The sequence below is a fragment of the Jatropha curcas genome, chromosome 11, assembly GCF_041381405.1.
Source record: "Jatropha curcas cultivar XTBG-Jc1 chromosome 11, XTBG_Jcur_1.0, whole genome shotgun sequence".
In the NCBI taxonomy this organism is placed as follows: domain Eukaryota; kingdom Viridiplantae; phylum Streptophyta; class Magnoliopsida; order Malpighiales; family Euphorbiaceae; genus Jatropha; species Jatropha curcas.
Window position 1 is genome coordinate 23,102,654 of NC_143161.1, and position 21,396 is coordinate 23,124,049.

Consider the following 21,396-nt stretch of genomic DNA (forward strand, 5'->3'; position numbering starts at 1 on the left):
CCGTGGCCGGTGTGGACACCGTGCCTCGCTCCGGGGGCCTTTGTGGGAGTTCCGGACCTCCGAAAAATATTCCGGGACCTGTTCCGCGATCCTCGCGATATTCCGGACGTTTTAAGTACCATATTGACATATTTTCGGTGAACTTCCGAAATAGCCTCCGGTCCGGCCGGACTGTTTGCAGTCCGGGAAAACAGGCTTTCTGAGCCTCAAAATTTGGGTATTCACACCATCCACACTCACACCATGCCATTTAAGCAAAAGGCTAGGAAGAACAAGGAAGGATCTTCCTCCTCTGCACCAGCACGAAAGGATTTGGCCACCAGATAAAAGGCTCCTTTCCCCATATATACTATAGCGGAAGGAGAACGCTACACACGCCTAGCCAAGTGTACTTTCACAGGAATAATACTCGATACGATATACAACGCCTCTTGTCATCAAGGCAAAGTTACTTTAGGAGTGGGTAGTCTGGCGCCTATCTTGGCACATATTGCTCGGATGCCTATTCCACCTTATCAGCCCCAGCCTACAGACACTTTTCGGTATATGGATGGCGCATTCTTGAAAAGGACAGGTTTAGTTGAAGAAGTAAAAGCTGGCAGTACAGTTAACTATCGTTGGAAGCCATGGGAAGCAAGAATCGGGCAAAGCGATCGTACTGACGGCACCTCTGAGGCACAAATGCAAAGACAGCGGAAGGGCAAAGCACCGGTCACATCATCTTCTCATGCAGAAGAAGAAGAAGATGAAGTTGAAGGGTGGAAACAAGTGTTGAGTAAAGTGGAAGCTTTACAGCAATCGCAGGAAACCTTGCAAATTACTGTTCTTGACATGGGACAAAAACTGCATACAATCCAGAAAAACCACGAACGGATGGAACGGAAGTGGATGAAATATTTCCACCATCAACACATCGAGTTCACTCCATCGCCTCCAGGTTCTCCGGAGGCCTAAGGTTTTTCTGTTTCCCTTTAAGTTTTTCTTTCTATTTTTAGTATTTGTTTGTGTGTTTATGCATGTGTCGTATGTTTTATTTGCATTTTCCCCTCACACAATGAGGACATTGTGGCTTTTAAGTGTGGGGGAGACTTACATTTCATTATTTTTATTATGTTTTAAAAAAAAAATGTGTGACAATTAAAAAAGTCAACTTCTTTGCCTTAGTTCAATGTTTTAGTCTCTACATGTTGATTTGTTTGTATTTTGCTTGTTGAAATAGAAGTCTTGAATAATATACCATGATTAAAGAGATTAAATTCTTAGATGAACTTAAAGTGTTAATATATTACATATGACATATTAAAATTTTCAAATAGCACATTCTAATCTTTAGTTAACTATCTAGACATTATCTTTTGTTTTAGAAAAGCTTGATTCCTAACTTGAATAAAGAATAGGAAGAAATTAAAAACTTGTATGTTTCAAGTCAATAAAGGATGAAGGTATGTTCAAGAGAGAAAAATATACGATAGGGGAATAACGGAAAATCCATTTTTTTTTTTTTTATATAGCAAAGTGGTATGGAGCATAAAATGCAACCACTTATCAAATTACATTCCCACATAGCTAGAATAAAAATAGCAAAAGAAAAAATGTGGTATGGAGCATAAAATGCAACCACAAGAAGAAAAAAAAAATAAAAAAAGAGCAATGAAGTGGTATGGAGCATAAAATGCAACCACTTAAGTGAGTTAGAAAAAAGACGACCTAAAAATGCCTTGAGATAAGAAACAATACATGTATGCTATCTAAAGTACTTCCTATTCTTTGCATTCTAGGGATGGAGGATTGCCTATCTCATTTCTTAAAAATGGCTAGATTTCTTATACTTTAGATTTTTTATTTGCTATTTTGAAAATTTTTTTTGCATGTCATATACATTTATACTACTTGGTTCATAAAATGCATAAATCTCTTATCTTTGGTAAATTACTTAAGAAGTCTAAATCAACGAATAAAAACAAACATGATCAATATGAAGTTCAAGGAAGAAGGATAAATATTTTGCTCAGGGACAAGCAAAGAGCTAAGTGTGGGGGAATTGATAGCCTCGCAAAGCGGGCAAATCTTGTTATGTTATTTCGATATAAATTGCATGAATGCATGATTGTTTTTGTACATTTTACGTTTGTTCGTGTTGTTTTGTTTTAAAGTGAATTGCAGGAACAAAGTTGGAGCAAAGACTTGTTCTATACAAAAATAGGGTCAAAACAAGTTAAAAAGATGGAAGAATTCCTTGATCCAGCCTTCGCGCGTTCAAGCAAGTCGCAACAAAGAAAAATTCCCACGTCGCGAGCAATACCAATTGTCGCTCGCGCAAGCTACAACCAGAATAGCTAATCGCGAGCGCGACATTCTATACGCGGGCGCGACAAGCAGATCTGAGTGTCAGAAGCAATTGGACTAGAAGACGCGAGCGCGATATTCATATACGCGAGCGCGAGAAAGCACCTTCGAGAGTCTGAAAGTTTGCCAGCGAAAGTCGCGAGCGCGACTTCCATATGCGCGGGCGCGAAAAGAACTTTTGAGAGGCAGAAGCATTTGAAGCAGAAGTCGCGAGCGCGACATTCATATACGCGAGCGCGAGTCGAGATTTCCAGAAGACGTAATTGATGCCTTTTCATCAGAAAATCATATCTTTCCATGCACAGGTCGGGACTCTTCCCAAGAGAAGTCACCTCAAGCACCTCTTGGCCAACCAATCACTACCAAAACCACCATCACTCTCCTCCTCTATAAATAGCAATCAAAGTGAAGAAACAAAGAGACACAGAATTAATTCTTATTCAGAGTTACATTCACAAAAACACTTAGATTGTATTAGGAGAAGTGTGTTAGTAGTACTTAGAGCAAGATTGACGAAAGTCACTTGTTATTGATTGTGCCAAGAACACCAAGAAGTTCCTCGAGGTGTGACGCCCTCCGGAGGCTTGAGTTTGATTACTTCTTTCTCTTGTTTTATAGACTTGTTGTATGTTGGTCTTCATAATTCTTCTATACAAAGCAACAATTTTAATTGGTAGTATTCAATAAAAATTCCTTAAGTTATCTTTTGATCTTTGTTTAATCAAAGTTACTAGATTATATTCTCAGAAGGAAATAGTTTAGTAAAGATCAAAGAGATTTAATTCATTGAATTGAATTTACATATGCATATTTTACTTATTTCTGTTAAAATTAAATCTGTCTTATTGAAATAATCAAAGAATAAGAATTAGGTTTAATATTTAACAAGATAGGGATTTTATTATATGTAGAAATACATATAATAGATAGTATAATTCTATACTGAGAAGTTGAATTATATTATACCATATGTAATTAAGAGATTCTTTATTGAATATTACAAGCTTTTGCATAGAAAAGGAAAATCCTGTGTACAATTAATTAGTCTAAGTATTTTACTACACATTTGTCTTTATTATTAATTATTCTAAGTATTTTAATGCACATTATTCTCTGAAGTTGAATAATCATTAGATCTAGAATAACTAAGAAATTCCTTAGAACTATTTTATATTTGTATTCCTGTAAACATATCAGTAAGAATAAAGTAGCAAGTGTACTCAAACCGTTTCTCGTGGGATCGATCTTTTATTACTACGTTGCGATCCGTATACTTGCGGGAACTCAAAAGAGATGCAACAGACAACCATGAGATTCTGAGGATGGTCGTTGTAGCATGGAAAATCTGCAATGGCCAAAACAATTTTATATGGAGCAACAAGGATTTTTATGTCCCTTCTTTAGTTCAAGCAGTGCAAGTTATGGAGCAAGACTGGCTCTAGAAACTTGTACTTCAAAGACAATGGCAAACTGGTCCAACAAGACCTTAATCCAATATGAATCAGGTCGGTTAGAGGTTGGAATTTCCAACAACTGTAAAATCGTTCCTTCATGGATGGCAGTGCTTTTGCAACGGTACAACCTTCACCTTGCTTCGTATGGCGTGTCACAGGACGGTTATGGAAGATGCAGAGCGATATTATTTGCGAGCAATTTCAGGTGTTTTTTCCAAGTTACAAGGACGCATGCACAATGGAAGCAATGACATTACGTGCATGCCTTGCATGGCTCCAAGGGAACCTTTTATCTCTAGGAACTTTTTATATTGATTCCCAGAATGTTATTTTTGAATCACAATTTAGGGATTTAGATTTTTTTGAATTTGATACAATTATTAAGAACTGTAGAGAGTTATTAGCTTCTAGATCTAATGTAGCCATCAGAAGACAAATCAACATAGGGGCTCATATTCTAACTCTAGCTTTCTATAAACTAGTCATAATTCCGCGAAGTGGCTCAAATATTAATTAATTGTTTGAATAAGTATTATTATTGAATTATTTTTAAATATAACTTGTCGAAACCTAATTAGAAAGAGTTTTAGTAAACCCTTAAATAATAATAAATTAGCCTTATCTTGTACTTATATCAAAATTGATTGTTCAGGTTTTAAAATAAATTTAGTAATATATATTTAAAAATCTTATTTTGAAAAATCTATAATGGTTTAATTTATCTAATACTATATAATGATGTATTAATATGATATGAAATAAGGTGCTATTGATTGATTAAAATAAATAATTTTTTAATAGAAAACTCATAATTAGTTTGAGAGATAGCCAGTACTGTTCTTTTTTTTTTTTCATATACTCACCAATTAATAGCAAAACAAAAAAATAATTAAATAGCACAATACCTACGTATAGATAAAAACTAAAAAATAAAAATAAAATAAAAATAAAAATAAAGCTAAATCAACATATATTTTCATAATAGAAAATCCCCAGATTAGAGTACTAAAGCTGTTAAATTAGTAGAAATTAAATAGAGATTTATAAAAAAAATACTTATATATATATATATATAGGTTACTTCTGCGTTAAGGGACCAATAAAAGTTAGACATTTTAGTGAACACAAAAATTAACAATGCATCTGGAGCTTGACCCTATTCAGTCTTCACCGTCCATCCATTCCTGTTTATATATTTGCAAGATGATGATCGAAATATTTCCTGTTTATGTATTCTTTATATTACAGGAATAATAAAGTGAGAAGCAGAAGATGAAGAAGACAAAAATAAAGAAATTAAAAAATCATTCAAATTGGATGACCAAATAAAATGTGCTCCTAACAATAAGATAAAATTAATTTAGGACTGTTTACCTATAAATCAAACTATAAATTTATTATTTTAAAAATTTAAAAGCTGGAATGAAATTATTTAATTATCTAAATATTTAAAGGCGAGCATATCGTCATCCAAAATCTATAAAAAAATGATAAAAGAATTAGAATAGCAAAAATAAAACCCATAAAGCATAAAGGAGGTGATCAATAATAGCGAACTCTTTATAAAAAGCAATACTCCATTTGCTAATTCAAAAAAAAAAAAAAAAAAAGATGGAAAATAAATAATAAAAGAAAAAGAATTTTTCTTTGTTGTTTTCATTGTTAGCTCAATGGTCAATTTCTAATCTCGGATTTTGATGATTAATACAAAACAAATAAATTTAAAATTATATTATTTGTGCTAATATTTTTTATGCAGAATGTGTATGGAAAGAAATCGTACAAGGCAAGTCCTACATTGAGTGTGAAGATATTCGAAGGACCTAGTAGCTAGGTATTTAGGATACTTTGTAGGATAGAGAGAAAATCCATATATGAGCACAAAAATTATTTTTCTCTCAAAAATATTTTTCGGAAAATTAGATTTCTTCAAAATAATTTCTTTTGTAAAAATATTTTATTTTTGAAAATATTCTTTAAATCGAAATGATTTATTTTCCTAAAACTAAAGAGATTTCTTCTTTAATATTTTTGGTAATAAAATCATACACTTTTCGGAAATATATTTTGAAAGACCTAAAGTACTTAAATTTATTTTCTTACCTTAAAAACGAAGGAAAATCTTTTTCGTTTTTAGTAAGAGCATCCTTCCGTAAAAATATTTTCCAAATAATGCTGCCGAAAATCTTTTGTTTGAAGGAAAGCAAAATTATGTTTTATTCTCTTACCAAAAAGGATAAAATAAATTTTTGGTAACAAAGATTTTCATATCTTCTAAATAAGGAAAGAAGATATTTTGATAAAATATCCACTTTCCAAATGCAAGAGACACGATGCTCTCTATAAATAGGAGCTTTCACGTCTTAAGCTATGGTGAAGTAAGAGTTTTCGTTTTAAGAGTATTTTCTCATTGATCAAATCTTTATCTCTCAAAACTTACTCTCTACTCCCATTTTCTTTTCATCTCTACACTTAACGTTTTTATCTTTAAAGTGAAAAGAAGTTTTACAATTACTTTTGAAAAACGGTTCTGTGTTCTAATCGATCTTCTAATCTGATAAAACTGTTTTTCCTGTGCTTATCTATGCGTTTCTTTCTGTCTATTTAGATTCTGTAATCTATAGTAGACAGACTCTTTATCTGTTAAACTTTTGTGTGTAATAGCTTAGGTTAGAAGCTATTGAGATAGAGGTTGTCAAGCGACCTTCTCCATGTGTGGAATGTTAATGTCTTGAATTGAGTTTCTGTACTCTACCAAAAACAGAAAGGGTTGAGGTTAACTAGAACGTTTAGAAAATCTAGTGGAACAAAAGGGTAGATCTAGGTGTTGATCTATTGCCTTGTCCTGTTGGTTTGTCTCTTACCCTTTAAAAGAGATAACATAGTTGAGGATCTCAAAATGCGTCTTGGGGAGTGGATGTAGGCGAGTTAGTGCCGAACCACTATAAATCTCTGTGTTAATCTTTTTACTTATGAAGTTTGCTTGACACTGTCTTTATAACACTTTTGTTTAATTTTTAGAAACGCTAAAATTGTTAATAATTCAGATGTTCTAAAACGGTAATAAGTCTTATCTTTTCTGAACATTAGAACTCTGGTATTCTAATAAGTGAATATACCATGTTCTAACTGTTGTTCTATTCACAGTATATTTCACTGATTGGGTTTCTAATTAATTTTCTAAACTTTATGAGGAAGTTCTAATCTTGATAGCTTTCCATCATAAAGTCATTATGATATTTAATTAAGGCTTTGTGAAGAAGTTCTGAATTTAATAACTGTCTTTCACATAGCTTTATATGATTTCTCAAACTTTATGAGGAAGTTCTAATTTCAATAGCTTTCCTTCATAAAGAAGCTCTGATAGTGTATAAATCAGTGTGAAGCTGTTCTAATCAATAGCTGCACTTCGCACAGACTTTCTATCTTTTATAATTAGAACATTGTGAGGTGATTCTAATCCATATTCTATTCTCACAAAGTTCTGTGTGTTTTCCGCTGCACTTAGAATTCTATACTTTATTTAGAATTTCTAAAATTTATATCAGTTTTTAGAAAACTCAATTCACCCTCCTCTTGGGTTGTGCCATACATATACGGGACTCACATTCATTTGCTTTTATATATAAGTACAAATCACCAGAAGGTGAAAGCGGCAAATTTCACCATCGTCTTCTTCATTTTTATTTTGCCGCTCAAAGAGTTTAAAATGTTCAAGAATCCAATACTTGCCTCAAACTGTTATTCTGCAGCTGATATACATGAGAGTAAATCAAATAACATAAAAGAAAATAAAAAAGTATATAAAAAGAAATTCAAATTATATATACCAAATTGAAAAGAAAGAATAAAAAAAACATGCTAAATTGAAAAAAAAAAATTGCTATTCAAATAAGAAATTAAAGAGATGCTCCTAAAGCATAAGAGAGCCATGAAAAGAATAAAAAAAAAAAACAGAAAGATGCCGCTAAAGCATAAAAAAACAGAAACGTGTATATATATATATATATATATATATATATATATATATATATATATATATAAGAATTAAAATTGTAATTCATTTTAAATGTAATTATCTAGCTATCTAGTTAAATAATTTAAAATTTTCAAACTCACAATCATCTAAATATATTTACTAAAATAATTATAAATAAATTTTGATTTTAAAAATATATTTAACAACCTATCAAGTTGTAGAAAAATAAATTAAAATTTTAAAATTTTCTAAAAAAAAAAATTTAAAGTTGGATGGAGAAAGAGTGTTGAATTTTCTCTTTATTTCAACTTTTATATAGATATATAGATATACTAGTTTTCAAAAGTGGAGAAATGCCCCACAAGAATTATCTCTTCTTTATTCAATTTAATGGAATAGTATTTCTCTTCAAAAAAAAAAAAAAAAAAAATCACTAAGACCCATTTGTTCTATCATTTACTCTAGACTATTTTTATTATACTTTTACATTTATTAATCTTTAGTATTTTTCACTATTAATAGTATAATAGAATTCTAAATTTCATATTACTTTATTTAATTAAGTTCCCATTCCTAAAAAATTTCAAATAATATAAAATATAAAATATTAATATTAATATTAATATTAATATTATTTTCTACCAAAAAATTTTGCTTAATTCAGTGGAATGTTTTCAATCTATGTATAAGAGCAGAAAAATTTATGAATTTAATTGGTAACACATAAACTTTAATTTCCAATATCATAAAATTGCTATAGGAGCTACTGGAATACGGTCACTGGTGTAGTATTACAAGCAAATAAACAAATTCATCATGAGAACAAATAAATATGTGATCATACATTTTTATTTTTTTTGAGAGAGAAAAATTTTAGTTAAGTAATTTAGGCTTACATGTAGGTTCCGTTTGTTTCCGTACAATAACTTACAGAAAAATATTTTTCATAATTTTCCGTTTTTTGAGGCATTCAGGAAAATAAGTCAATGGAAATATTTTCTTGATCAAAAGAAAATTAAGTAATTTTTTAAGGAAAATAATTTTTCATTTTTCAGAGAGTAAAACATTTTTCAAACATTGATAAACTTAATAAATTCATATTTTTTTAATTTATTAACCATTGTTGTCACTATCACCAGTCACCATTTACCATCGACCACCACAAGCGGCTTTCATAATATATATATATATATGTATTCTTCTCATATTTAACAATAAAATTATTAAATTATAAAATTATTATTATTATTATTATTTATAGTCTTATAAGATAAAAAAATTTAATATTTTTAACTAATTTTAAATATTACAACCAAACAATAAAAAATAAGTCATTTGAAAAATATTTTTGAAGAAAAATTTTTGCAATAGAAAATATTTTTCAGTAAGTTATTTTCGAGTAAGTTATTTAACACAAACAAACGGAGCATTAATTATTTACTAATTTCAATTAAATAAAAAATTTATGGGGTAGTTAAATTTTCAAATCAAATTAGGTTCTCATTCGGATCACATTAGGATTTCGATTCACATTGAAATGGAACGAGAATTATCAATCGAAATTTTGATATTGATTTCAATTTTTCAAGTTCCATTTCAGTCCAAGTTCATATTTTACAATAAAATTTTACTCTTTTTTGTACATATAGTTTTATAGTATGAAATTAGTTTATAACTAGTAAAATGTAATGTAATTTAATTTTCAAAAAAAAAGTTATGTAATTTTATGAACTTTATAATATTTAATTTTTGAAAAAATGAAGAAATATTATTTATATTGAATATAAAATATAAATAAAATTTATTAAATTCATTTATTAGCTGGAATAAAATCCTAGGCCAAAAAATTGAATTTTGAATGAACAAAAAAGGAAGTAAGAAATGTATTTGGGCTATGCTTTAGGCCTATAAACGGAAAATAGTTCTTTAGCCCATCCAACTGAAACCAGCCCAAACCCGTTCCATTTTGCTTACGTTTTTTCCCTTCGAAATCTGAGGCCATTCATTTTGAAGCTTCTGCTCTCTCTCTCTCTCTCTCTCTCTCGATGGCTGATTCCCAAACCAAACGAACCTTAATTTTCACCTATGGAACTCTCAAACAGAATTTTCCAAATTACAGCCTCATCCAAGACTTGATCCTCCAGAACGACGCAGCCTATCTCGGCACCTACATTACACACCGCCCCTATCCGCTCGTTATTGGGCCCCACGGGATCCCATACTTGATTAACCTCCCGAGCAGCGACGGCAGCTACCGTGTCAAGGGCGAACTCTACTCCGTGTCGATCAAGGGGCTCGCCCTATTGGACGAGTTAGAAGGGACGAGAACTGGTCACTACGAGAGGCTTCCGATTCAGGTAACAAAGGCAGAAAGGGAAGGAGAAGGAAACGCTGTCGTTTTGGTGGAGGCAGAAGCGTATTATGCACATAAGAAATTTGGGGAGAGGCTCTGGGTTAGGAAAGGGAAAGTTGGGTTAAATGAGTATACAGACGCAAATAGTAAAGAGTACGTCAGAAAGGAAAATAGGCCTGATGGTGTTAGCTTCCTTGACGCTATAGAATTGTTTCTGTCTAATTCTTGAATTTGAAATTAAACGGGGTCGTTCCTCATTGGATGATTACAACAATAATGCAATAAGAACGAGGGAAGGTTTCAGAATTCAGATGCTGTTATGTTGTTCCTTTTCATTTATGTAATAATGAAGAACTAATTTCATAATTTTAGTTGTCTATGAGGTTCAGCGCCAGCATAAATTAGGATACTTGAGTTTGGATAAATTGTGTCCATATATATAGCTATCAACCCCCATGTTGTTGTAACTATTTATAAATGTTTGCTCAATTTTTATATTTTGAATTCCTTTTAATAATGAGTTTAATTTTATTAAAGTTTCGAAAAAATTTAATCATTAAAAAATAAATATTTAACTTTATTTACATTAAATATGAAGATGTTTTGTAATATATTGAATTTGTATTTTCAAGCTCTTTGATTTAATTTAAATGAAAATATAAAGTGTTCATATCATTGTTTTGAGAACCGAATTGGAGCGGTCGGTCCAACTGGTTTAATCGAAAGTCGGATCATGGTCTAGTCCGAAATTGAATATCTAAAACGGAGGGCTATAAAACCAGATAAGAACCCGTAAAAACTATTAACCGGATCCGTATGGACTATGGTTGGATAAAAAATTCAAATCAAAGACAAGAAAACTGCACGAAGAATCCTATTTCTTCACCAAAATTTTTCAAAAACATGATAATAAAAACCTGAAAATTGAAAAAAAAAAACAAAAGGAGAAAAAGGCTCAGACGGTTTAAGAATGGAATAGAGGATTCTTTTTATTTTTATAAATTAAAAAGATAGGAATAATAGAAAAACATGATTGCATATGAAATAGAGCAGTAAACGCAGCTGCTATTGCTATAAAGATACTAGGATTTTGCTTTACAGTATTCTTTTATGTTGAAGATGACAGTTATAATTACTAAAATGCCTTTCCTATTAAGCCCCCTAATAATAGCCCAATTTTAATTAGATTCGATCAATTGTAATTGATGAAACCAATAGTTACCGCCAATTGTAATTTAAAACTGTTTTTAGGTATCATTATTAAATCCAAACCAGTTTTACGAACTGAGAATATTTTAAAAAAGGACAAAAATCAATTTCAAATTTTTATTGTATCTCAAAATTATTTAGTATTTATTTTGTAAACCACCGGTGTCCAAATCTCAATTATGAGGGAGAATTATATATATATATATATATTTGTTAGGTTGGCTGAGGACAAAAATTGCAGCTTGAAGAAGTTTAGCCGGAAAACCTCCACAAATTTACTATTTTATTTTACAAAATTATGATATTGAATGAAAAAGAAAGCTCACTTAATGAAATAGGGAAAATTACAACATTAATAAGGCATATTTAAAAAATAATTTATGAATATCAAAAGGGACATGTTTCCGATGAATTAATTACACGTACCGCATTATTTATTGGCTAAAACTATAAAAATACTCTCAACTTTGGAACTTATTGCAAAATCATTATAATTCGACCTTTGTACCTTGGGCACTCCGATTTACAAATTTAAATATATTAGGGTTAGGATTTGAAATAAAATAATATAAATGTAGGACCCAAAATATAACCATAATTAACTTAAATCGATCTTCAAAACTACCCGTTTTGATTAAGCAAACAATCCTGCCGCTTTCTCTCTCCTAACTTCCATCGCCATCTTCTTTAACGTCCTCCATTGAAACTGCAGCTTCCTTGTCAAAGGAATCGGAAGATCTTAAGATCCCAGTATCATCAGAGAATGTTTTTGAAATGAGCAATAATCGGATTGGGAATTCGAAGCAATCTTCCCTGGGAAAAGGTTAGTCTTTTCATTAGTATATGCCAATAAATAAACAACGTTTTATGTTTCAGTTCCTAGAGTAGATTTAATATCGACTAGAAGTACAAGTAATCTTCTTTATTTTGTTTTGATATGAACAAAGGAAGGGGATATGATAAATTAAACTTCTATTTTAATATCCTCATCACATGATCTAGAATCTGAATATTCTGCAGAACCAAACTCTTATTAGCATGAACTTTAGGAATTAGAAAAAGATGGCACTAATTCATTGCAAGGAATTAAAGATGTCCTAGATGATAACGAGGAAGAGAGAGACGATGCATTTTCAATGGAGGACGCTGGAGGAGACGATGACGGAAGTTAGAAGAGAGAAAGCAGGAAGATTGTTTTCTTAATCAAAACGGGGAGTTTTGAGGATTGGGTTAAGTTAACTAAGGTTATATTGTGGGTCATACATTCATATTATTTTATTTCAAACATTAACGCTAATTTGAAAATAAGGTGCTAATTTGAAAATAAGGTGCTAATATAATTAAGCTTGTAAATCGGGGTGCTAAGGATACAAAAGTCGAATTAGAGTGATTTTTCAATAAGTGTCAAAGTTGAGGGTATTTTTATAAGTTTAGTCCCATTTAGTTTAATTAAGCTACTTTTATAGTTTATATAAGTAGTTTTTGGGTTTTTCACCTCAAAAGAAGTTCTACATCTTAAAGGATTTTAAATTGGTTAGATTGTTAAATGACATGATCTTTATTTGGTAAATTTTTTCATTTGGAAACTAATCCTAATTAAGAGTTTAAATTTCTTCATTTTGAAATCATCTTCAACTCTTAAAAATTAATTGTCTAATTTTTATTTTTTGAGGAAGAAGAAATTGTCTTATTTTTTATTAACTGTAGAATTTAAACATTAAAATTTTATTCTAAAAATACTCTTCAAATCCATGAATTTTAACTCCTAATCAAATGATGGAATTTATTTTGCACTTCATCAATTCAAATGAGCAGTTGCCAATAACGTTTGATTCTATTTTTTTCATGAGAAATCTTTTTTAAGTCTTCATTTTAATATTTTTTACTTCTACAATTTAGCAATTCTAATTTTTGTTATTTTTTTTAGAAGAAATCAAACTAAGAATTTCATTAAGAGAGAACTGTATACAGGTATAAAATATAGATTAATATGTTTTTATATTTTTTTATAGGAAGTCTAATAATAAACCACTTATACAAAGAACAAAGAAACACAATCTTGATTTGAAGTATCTGATCGAGTTGATAAAGTATAATATTTATATCATAGGGGATCGCTTGTTCCACTTGGTGGCTATTCATGGCCACTGTTCGACTCTATGGTCTTTCTACAAATCTGATCTAATTACCTCCGAATTTCTTCCTTCTATTAGAGATGAGATTTGCACTTCTTTCTGTATAATTATCCAAATAACAAAAGATGCTAGACAAAATCAATATAAAGGTGATAATAATAACTCAAAATTAGATTTAAGAATAAAATCTCAAAATATGGAGAATAATAAATCTCAATATTTGGGCGACAATAACTCAGATCTATATACACATCTGAGGATTATTTGTAAAAAAATAAAAAAAGAAAAAAGAAAAAGGGGTGACCACTAGTGAGAGCTCACCAGTGGCTGCTCGTGGAAGAAGAAAAAGAGCTTTTAGGTTGCCGCTAATCTCAATCGATTCATGAGTTTTTTTTTTTTTTTGATACGTAGGAGGCCCGATGGATCGAAATAATGCTATGGGCTACACTATAGGGAGCAGTACTCCCCTTTAAATAAGATTCACCAAATTGGTGATAACTTTTATGATGGAGAAAACTCGAATTCAGGACCTTTCACTGCTTACATCTTCTATAGGAGGTAGAAATATCAATCAGACCACACATGATTGGCAGTGTTACATAATTTAACATATTATTAGGGGATAAAATTACATATTAATAAAAGGCTTTAGTGTTTTATAGGGACATGGCAAATTGGCAAAGTACTCATGTTGTGTAATTAAAGTGGTTCAAATTCTATTGAAGTTCCTTCAAAAAAAAAAAAAATCCTATATAAAATAATTTATCCAAATCAAAGAATTTTAGTTTTCCCAATAAAAATGTTAAAAATAATAATGTTTTTTTTTCATTTATTTTTTTATTCATAAGAATGCCCAATGGACCCAAATAAAGTTATGAGCTATATAACAAGATAGTTCTTCCCATGATCACCAAAATGATAAAATATTAGGCCTGGCTTTATCTGTCCAAGTGCAAAATAATTGATAAGTACTTACTCATTTATGATTAGGTACTTAGCTAATTATTTTTGAGTCATTGTCTTATTATACATTCTAACATATGTAGATGAATGATTAGGTACTTGGCTCATTTATGTTTTATTATACATTGTTTTATTGGTCATTTATTTATTGGCTCAAGGTTATTACAATATTCTATTTTGATGATTAACAAAAATAATAAATTGAATGATTTGCTATGTAGATTGTGCTAAAGTCTTTTGCAGGAATTTTAATGGAGAAATTATCAAGTGAAGATTCAATTAATTCAATGGAAGATTAAGACTTAGGCATTCTTGAAGAATTAAAGATTTGATTAGTGTCTTTAGGTATCTTAGGATTATTTAGTATCTTGTTAAAATAGAAAGAAGATCTATGTCATATTAAGGCTATATAAAAATATCTTTTTTAGTTTTTCAACTACCTTTCCTAAAATATTTTATTTCCTTAAATAAATGTTTGAAAATCTTAAAGGGGATATTTTATTTCACAAATTGTATTTCAAAATTCAAAATTTTCAAATTGTGATCTTAAAGGATTTTTGAAGAAAATAATTCTTGATTTGAAATCTGCTTAGGGCATAACTTTCCAAATCTTTCCTTCTTTTCCCCAAAATCTATCGCCAACATTTTTTATTCATTTTTCTCTTCTTTGTAATGTTAACTTGCTTTTGTCCAACGGGAAAAAAATTATTTTCGAGTACAAAAAATGGCTTGGCAGAAATTTTCAAGTTATGAGAGTGAAAATTATTCTTCAGTTTTAGTTCTCAAACTTTCTTTGTACTTATTTTCATCATGTATTTTGAGAATGATTACAAATTTTTTTGGGTTTAATTTATTTATGGTGTTGAACTAATTTCTATTACTAGGGATTTGATGTAACTTAATTTGATCTTATTTATAATATTATTTTTTTATTTCCTTTGTTCATGATAAAGTTTATTATTGTACTTAATGCTTCCAAGCTGATTTTCTCATTTGGATTGATTTGTTCTAATTATTGCTATTGGGAGAAGGATTGTTGATAAAAAAAATGAAAATAATAAATTTCATGGGAATAATAACTTAATATGAGAGCTAAGGTTTGCTCATGGGAGGTTTTACATAAATAACCATTGATCTCACTCCCTTTGTTCTCTTACTTTAGAAAAAACAAAAAAAGCTCTATAATTAAGAAAGTAGTTAAACATAGATCTTTACCCATTATTTGCATATAATACCCTTAATCAGCTTTAAACACATAATTAATGCTAAGGAAGCCAACTTATTACTAGAGTATATCAAGGGTGCATTTATTAGCAAAATCTTTGAGAATTGCAAGAATCTTATCAACTTCAAATTCAGTAGATTTACATCATTTTCAAAAATAGGGCACTGGTAAGCAAAAAGTTGTCCTCAGTGATGATGAACTCATCTTCTTCACATGCTAAGTCCAGAAAGGACATCGAGTTTGTTTGCTATGATGAAAATTTGTGCCAATATAAGTAAGATGCAGTGTCGATTTAAAAGTAATATTTAAAGGTAGGATACAACAATACAAATTTGTGACCGTATTATAAAAACTTTCCAAGAAAAATAATCATATTCATGTCCATATATGTAAAGTTGAGCGCACTTTTATATAATGCGTATACACATAGTCTACGAAAGAATTTAAATTCAGTTTGTTCGATAAATTTTAAATTTGAGATTAATGAGGTGTAACATCAAGATAAAGACTTTTTTATAAGTAGGGTGCAACAATTAAAATGTGTGACCATATTAGGGTACCTGGCCGATGCAATACTCTTATTCGTGCTCAAATTTCTAAAGTTGAGCACATTTCTACTGAACTGCTCATAAACATAGCAATTATTCATGCTTTGGAAATATAAGCTTATTAATTGTCCAACCCACATTTTGTTTGCCACTATTCTTGTTAATTGAACCGAAATTGATAAGTAGTTAATTTAGCATAATATGTTGTTTATTTGAATATTATTTGCAGATATTTTTGCTTTAAAAATCAGAACTTTCACTAGGTTTTTATATTTTTCTTAGATTATGCTAAATTCATTCTGATCCGAGAGCACTACCAAAGTGTTTCAAAGAAAGGTTATCCTGACGTAGGTCTGCTTTTGGCTTAAATTAACCTAAGTTAAAGTTAAATGGAATCTGGAAATCCTAGACTCAGATGAGGAACTCACACTCGCTGTTGAAGTAAAGTCAGAAGTCAGTCTTGTTTGGTAAAACGGAATTGGACAAAGCAAAGAAAAGAGAGTGCTCGACCGGAACAACGGCCATTTCGGTTTATCTGGGACGTGGCAAAAAGTCTTAGACGGGTTCAACAGCCTGTTGACGCGTGTTTTTTATGCCCCGCCTGATCCAATGATGATACGAGGATGCAAAATGAATGGGTTAATGCCATCTAGAAGTCTTTTAATCCAAGGATAAATCAAACCAATTTTAAGTTTTTGGTTGGGTCAGTCGTGTCACCCAACTGTCAGTCGTGTCACCCAACTGTCAGTCGTGTCACCCCACTGCCAGTCGTGTCACCCAACTGTCAGTCGTGTCACCCCACTGCCAGTCGTGTCACCCCACTGCCAGTCGCGTCACCCCACTGCCAGTCGCGTCACGCGACTGTGAAAATGAGCTGCATGACGCAGCTACAGTAGCGTGACGCAGCGGTGTCCTGACCTACCCTATAAATACATCTCTTTCTCACAATTTTGAGAGGAGAACAGAAAAAGAGAACAAAAAAAAAAACACAGAATAGAACAAAAAAAAGAGGAAGAACACGATTTTGAAACCCTAAAAAACACACTATAAAGAAACCACAATTAAATCGTTGAAAAAAAGGCTTCTGGAAATCTTAGCTATCATTTGTTAAGAGATTTGATCCATCTGCAAGCATCAATCTGAGGATTAGGTAATTTCCTTAACATTCTTTGTATTTTTTTTATATATTTTTGTGATTTTAGTAATATTTTTGTGGTTTTAGTAATCTAAGTTTCTTTAAATTATGTTCTGTTCATATTTGGCCATTTTATATGTCTTTAAATCGTATTTAAGTAAGAAATAATGTAAATAAAACATTTAAAAATGAATTCTGGGCTAGGACAGTGCATCACGCAACTGTTCCTGGAAGAACAGTTGTGTCACGCAACTGTTCATCCAAGAACAGTTGCGTCACGCGACTGTGCAGTTGCGTCAGTATTCACTGTGCACTATTCACTGTTTACTATTCATGGCTCATGAAGAACAGTCGTGTGATCCAAGAACAGTTGCGTCACGCGACTGTTCATCGATTTTTCCAGAAAAATAAAAATAATAAAAATAAATTTTATACGAAAATAAAATCTAATTTCTTCAATAAATTTGAAAATGCCCAATTATGAACAGATCACAGTTTAAATAAACTTAGAACACTAAAATGTAATTTTATGTGTTTATTTATATGAATTTTGCAATTTATGTTTAAATGAAAAATAAAATTAAGTTTGTTGATTTATTTATATTTAAGATTAATTTGCATGTTTATTAACAATTTGCATTTCTAGTGTTAAATAATAAATATGCATGATTTTGGGTTTATGGGTTGGATTTAAATCGGTTAGAATGTATTTTAGGTTCGGTTTGTTGCTCGCCTTGAACCATAAGGCAAGAGCGGGTCTTTTTATTTATTTATTTGGTTTGATCGCTTTGATTTAATTGCTTTGATTTGAATAATTGCTATGTGATAATTAGATTTGATTGGGACGATTAATTAATTTTCCACATAGGAACTCGGTTCAATTTACTCGGGTTGGGTTTAAACAAATAAATTGGCTTTTCTAAAATAAAATCGATTAGAAATTGTAGGTTAAAAGAGGCCGGTTTTCTGGGCGTCGGCTTCCAACGAGCCGACGTACCTAATTCCCTTACCTAGAATCGTACTTGGTACGCCTGACCAGTTTCTCTAAATAATTCGGCCTTAAATAAAATTGGGTTTAAAATGAAGTCACCTTTATAAAATAAAATTGGAAACAGTCCCATTGCCGAAAAAATGGGTGGCGACTAAAACAATTTATAAGACCGATTTATCGGCATCGCGTATCCAAAAATGATTTTTATCACCTTTTTCCAAAACAATAATAATATATTAAAAAGATGTTTTTCGAGATCCTTCCGGGGTTCGGGATTTCGGCGAAAACAGTTTGGCGACTTCACTGGGGATTTTGCACCCACTAATCCCCGGTTATTTTTAATAAATAATTTAGTGGTTGTAATTAGGAATTGACTCTAAAAAAGCCTACTTTTCTAAATAAAATTAGTTAGAAAAGCCGATGGAAAATTATTAATCGTCCGTATGTGTTTAAATGCTTTCCTTTTTCTTTCTAGGATTTTTGCATTCATTCGCATTTCTCTCTTCTCACCTCATTCTACCCATACTACCCTTCGGTGCTGGTGTTAAGTTTGACGGTGGATCTAGCCTAAACCATGCGATTTAGGTGCATCCATCCGAGAATTAACATTACTACCAACCGCAAGCCTAGTACCTCAAAGGTGCGTCAAAAGGAGTAGGCCCAACAAAGCCCGAATCTTGTTTGCGAAACCCAGACTTTGTTAAGCCCAATAAGACTAAAGCCAATGCATATAGTTGAAAACCTTAGTTACTTCCCCTAAGGTGCACCCAATTCTGTTTGTTGTTGCTATGCCGCATTCATTTCCGAGAGTTTGTATCGTCAATCTCAAAACCCCTATTGGTTGTCGAGATTAGACCAATTCCTAGGAAACAAATGTCGGAATTTATACCAATGGAATCCGTGTGTGGGAGAAATAAGGTTGGAAGGCATGCATTTCCCAACTCCCGTTCCCCTGTATGATATAAATTGTACATATGTTGTGACATTCACGCATCATGTAACATTTTCTTTTCAGCCATGCATTAATAAGAGCTAATTTTCGGTATGGACGTTTGACCTTGATTTTGAGACTGGACCTCAAATTCGTTTTGAATAATATAATGCAATCACTTATAGTGAATCAATACCCAAAAGAAAAGGGAGTTATAAGGGGGTTGCGATTCCTTTGTATTGTCACATTTCTCGCATTATCTGAAAATAATTGAGCAAGAGATTACAAAATTTGTAACAAAGCAAAACGAGATCCTGCTTGGGACCATATGTTCCAAGGCAAAAAGTAAGGATACAAAAACAAAAAAAAAGTAAAAATAAGAAAAATCCCGCTTAGAGATTCTGCCATTCCAAGGCAAAAATTAAGGACACAAAAAAATAATAAAAATCCCGCTTGGAGATTCTTTCATTCCAAGGCAAAAGTTAGGGACTTGAGAGAAAATAGTTGACTGTAAATTCCAAAAAGGGACGGTCGACGACAGATAATGCCGAAAATGTTTGAATACAAAATAAGTCATTGCCATGTTATTCACACCGAATTTTGGGTCCAGTCGTTGAAATCGAGATCTTATTTCCATACCGGTCATTAGCACATTAGAACTGCATTTCTCATTCTATGTGCTGCTATTTCTCATGCAGACATGCAGGACCTACTTTAACTCAGGTGTTTATATCTATCAGTCAGAATTGATCCTTCCCGGAAAATCACCTCGAGAGCTTGGCACCGGCGCCCTGGTCAACGTTTGGTCAGAGTATCCCAATCCCCGAGCCTGCTCCGTTTAGTCTTGTGATTCATTCAAGTTCTTCGGATTCAATTTCTGATTCATATTTGGTTGGGATGGCTGATAACACTGTGAATGAGACGGGTTTCTCTCCAGCCCAGATAAGGACCATTTCTGAAATAATAGCTGCTGCTCTTGCTCAAGATAGAGCCCAGAACCAAGTGCCGCCTACTTCAAGTAATCAGCCTATAGTGGAGGGAAGAGAGGCTCCAGAACACATCTTGGGTAGTCAAGCATCAGCTGATAATGTTAGTCCGACTGAGAATGAGCTGATTAAGCAAATAGCAGAACTAAAGGACAAGGTGGAAAGGATATCTGTTTCGAAAGAAAAAGATCCAGTCATCAATTTTCATGTGACAGAGTATGTCTTGAAGCCCACAAATTCTACTTCTTCGAAGCATACCCTGTTCGCGGAGAATGATGACCAGAGGTCCCATTTGTCGGAGTCCATCCGTGTTGCTCAAATAAACCAATACGGCGAAGAGGATGTGTTGCGAGGATTTCCTCAGACATCGTACAAGAACTATAGGAAAAGATATGACGGTCTGGAACTGGGGATATGGAGGGTTGGATTGAATTTTGAAGAGCTGTACAACAAAAAGAAAAAGACGAGCCGAGGGTTTGGTAACTACCGGTCTTCCAGCAGTAATCATAACAGAAATGTTGGTCATGCAGCTACAAACCAATTAGGGAGTAGCAATACAGTTAGAGCTGTTAAGGAGAAAAAGAAAAGGGAATTCACTGATTTGGGCATGCCTTTAAGCGCAGTCATGAGATCCTGCATTGAGAATGGTGTATTGTCAAAGTTGCCAATTAATCCATCTAAGCCTATTCAGGGTAGGTTCGCTGATCAAGACTGTGAATATCATCAGTGTAAAGGTCATTCTACTAATAATTGTCTCAAGCTCCGACATGATATCCAAGATTTGATAGATAGCGGGAAGATCACCAAGCCTCCTGAGCATAATAAGCCGGCGCCCGGAAACCATTAAAGTTAGCTGATGGGCGAATTGAACAAGCTCTTAATCTTTCTTTTTGTTTTTCTGAATATTGCTTTAAGAACAATTTGAATGAACTTCATTTACTATTTCAATCAATGGGAATGAATTTTGATTGCTTGTTTTCTTACTTCTCCTGATTGTTATGTTCATGGCATTGATTATACCACACGCATATTTGGCATAAATGCATTGCATCATTTTGCATTTAACCTAACCACCGCCCAAAATCTCAAAAAAATAATCGAAATCGGATCAGACTTTAAGCTTGAGCTCAAAAACAATTTC

The 21,396-nt window shown here is 31.9% G+C and overlaps 1 protein-coding gene and 1 long non-coding RNA gene across 2 annotated transcripts; both read left to right on the plus strand.

Moving 5' to 3' along the window:
• Positions 1 to 9,760: 9,760 nt before the first annotated feature.
• LOC105637389 (putative gamma-glutamylcyclotransferase At3g02910) lies at positions 9,761 to 10,629 on the plus strand. The gene has a single exon (XM_089716077.1). The coding sequence runs from the start codon at positions 9,825 to 9,827 to the stop codon at positions 10,359 to 10,361; it is 537 nt and encodes a 178-aa protein (XP_089572203.1). The 5' UTR covers positions 9,761 to 9,824; the 3' UTR covers positions 10,362 to 10,629.
• Positions 10,630 to 11,961: 1,332 nt separating this feature from the next.
• Positions 11,962 to 12,649, plus strand: LOC110009911 (uncharacterized). The gene is made up of 2 exons (XR_002284777.3): positions 11,962 to 12,164; positions 12,362 to 12,649. It is a non-coding gene; the product is annotated as an uncharacterized LOC110009911 (long non-coding RNA).
• Positions 12,650 to 21,396: the final 8,747 nt, after the last annotated feature.

What these genes read in the sequence shown, in the direction of transcription:
- LOC105637389 (XM_089716077.1), top strand. Translation starts at nt 9,825, where the DNA reads ATGGCTGATTCCCAAACCAAACGAACCTTAATTTTCACCTATGGAACT.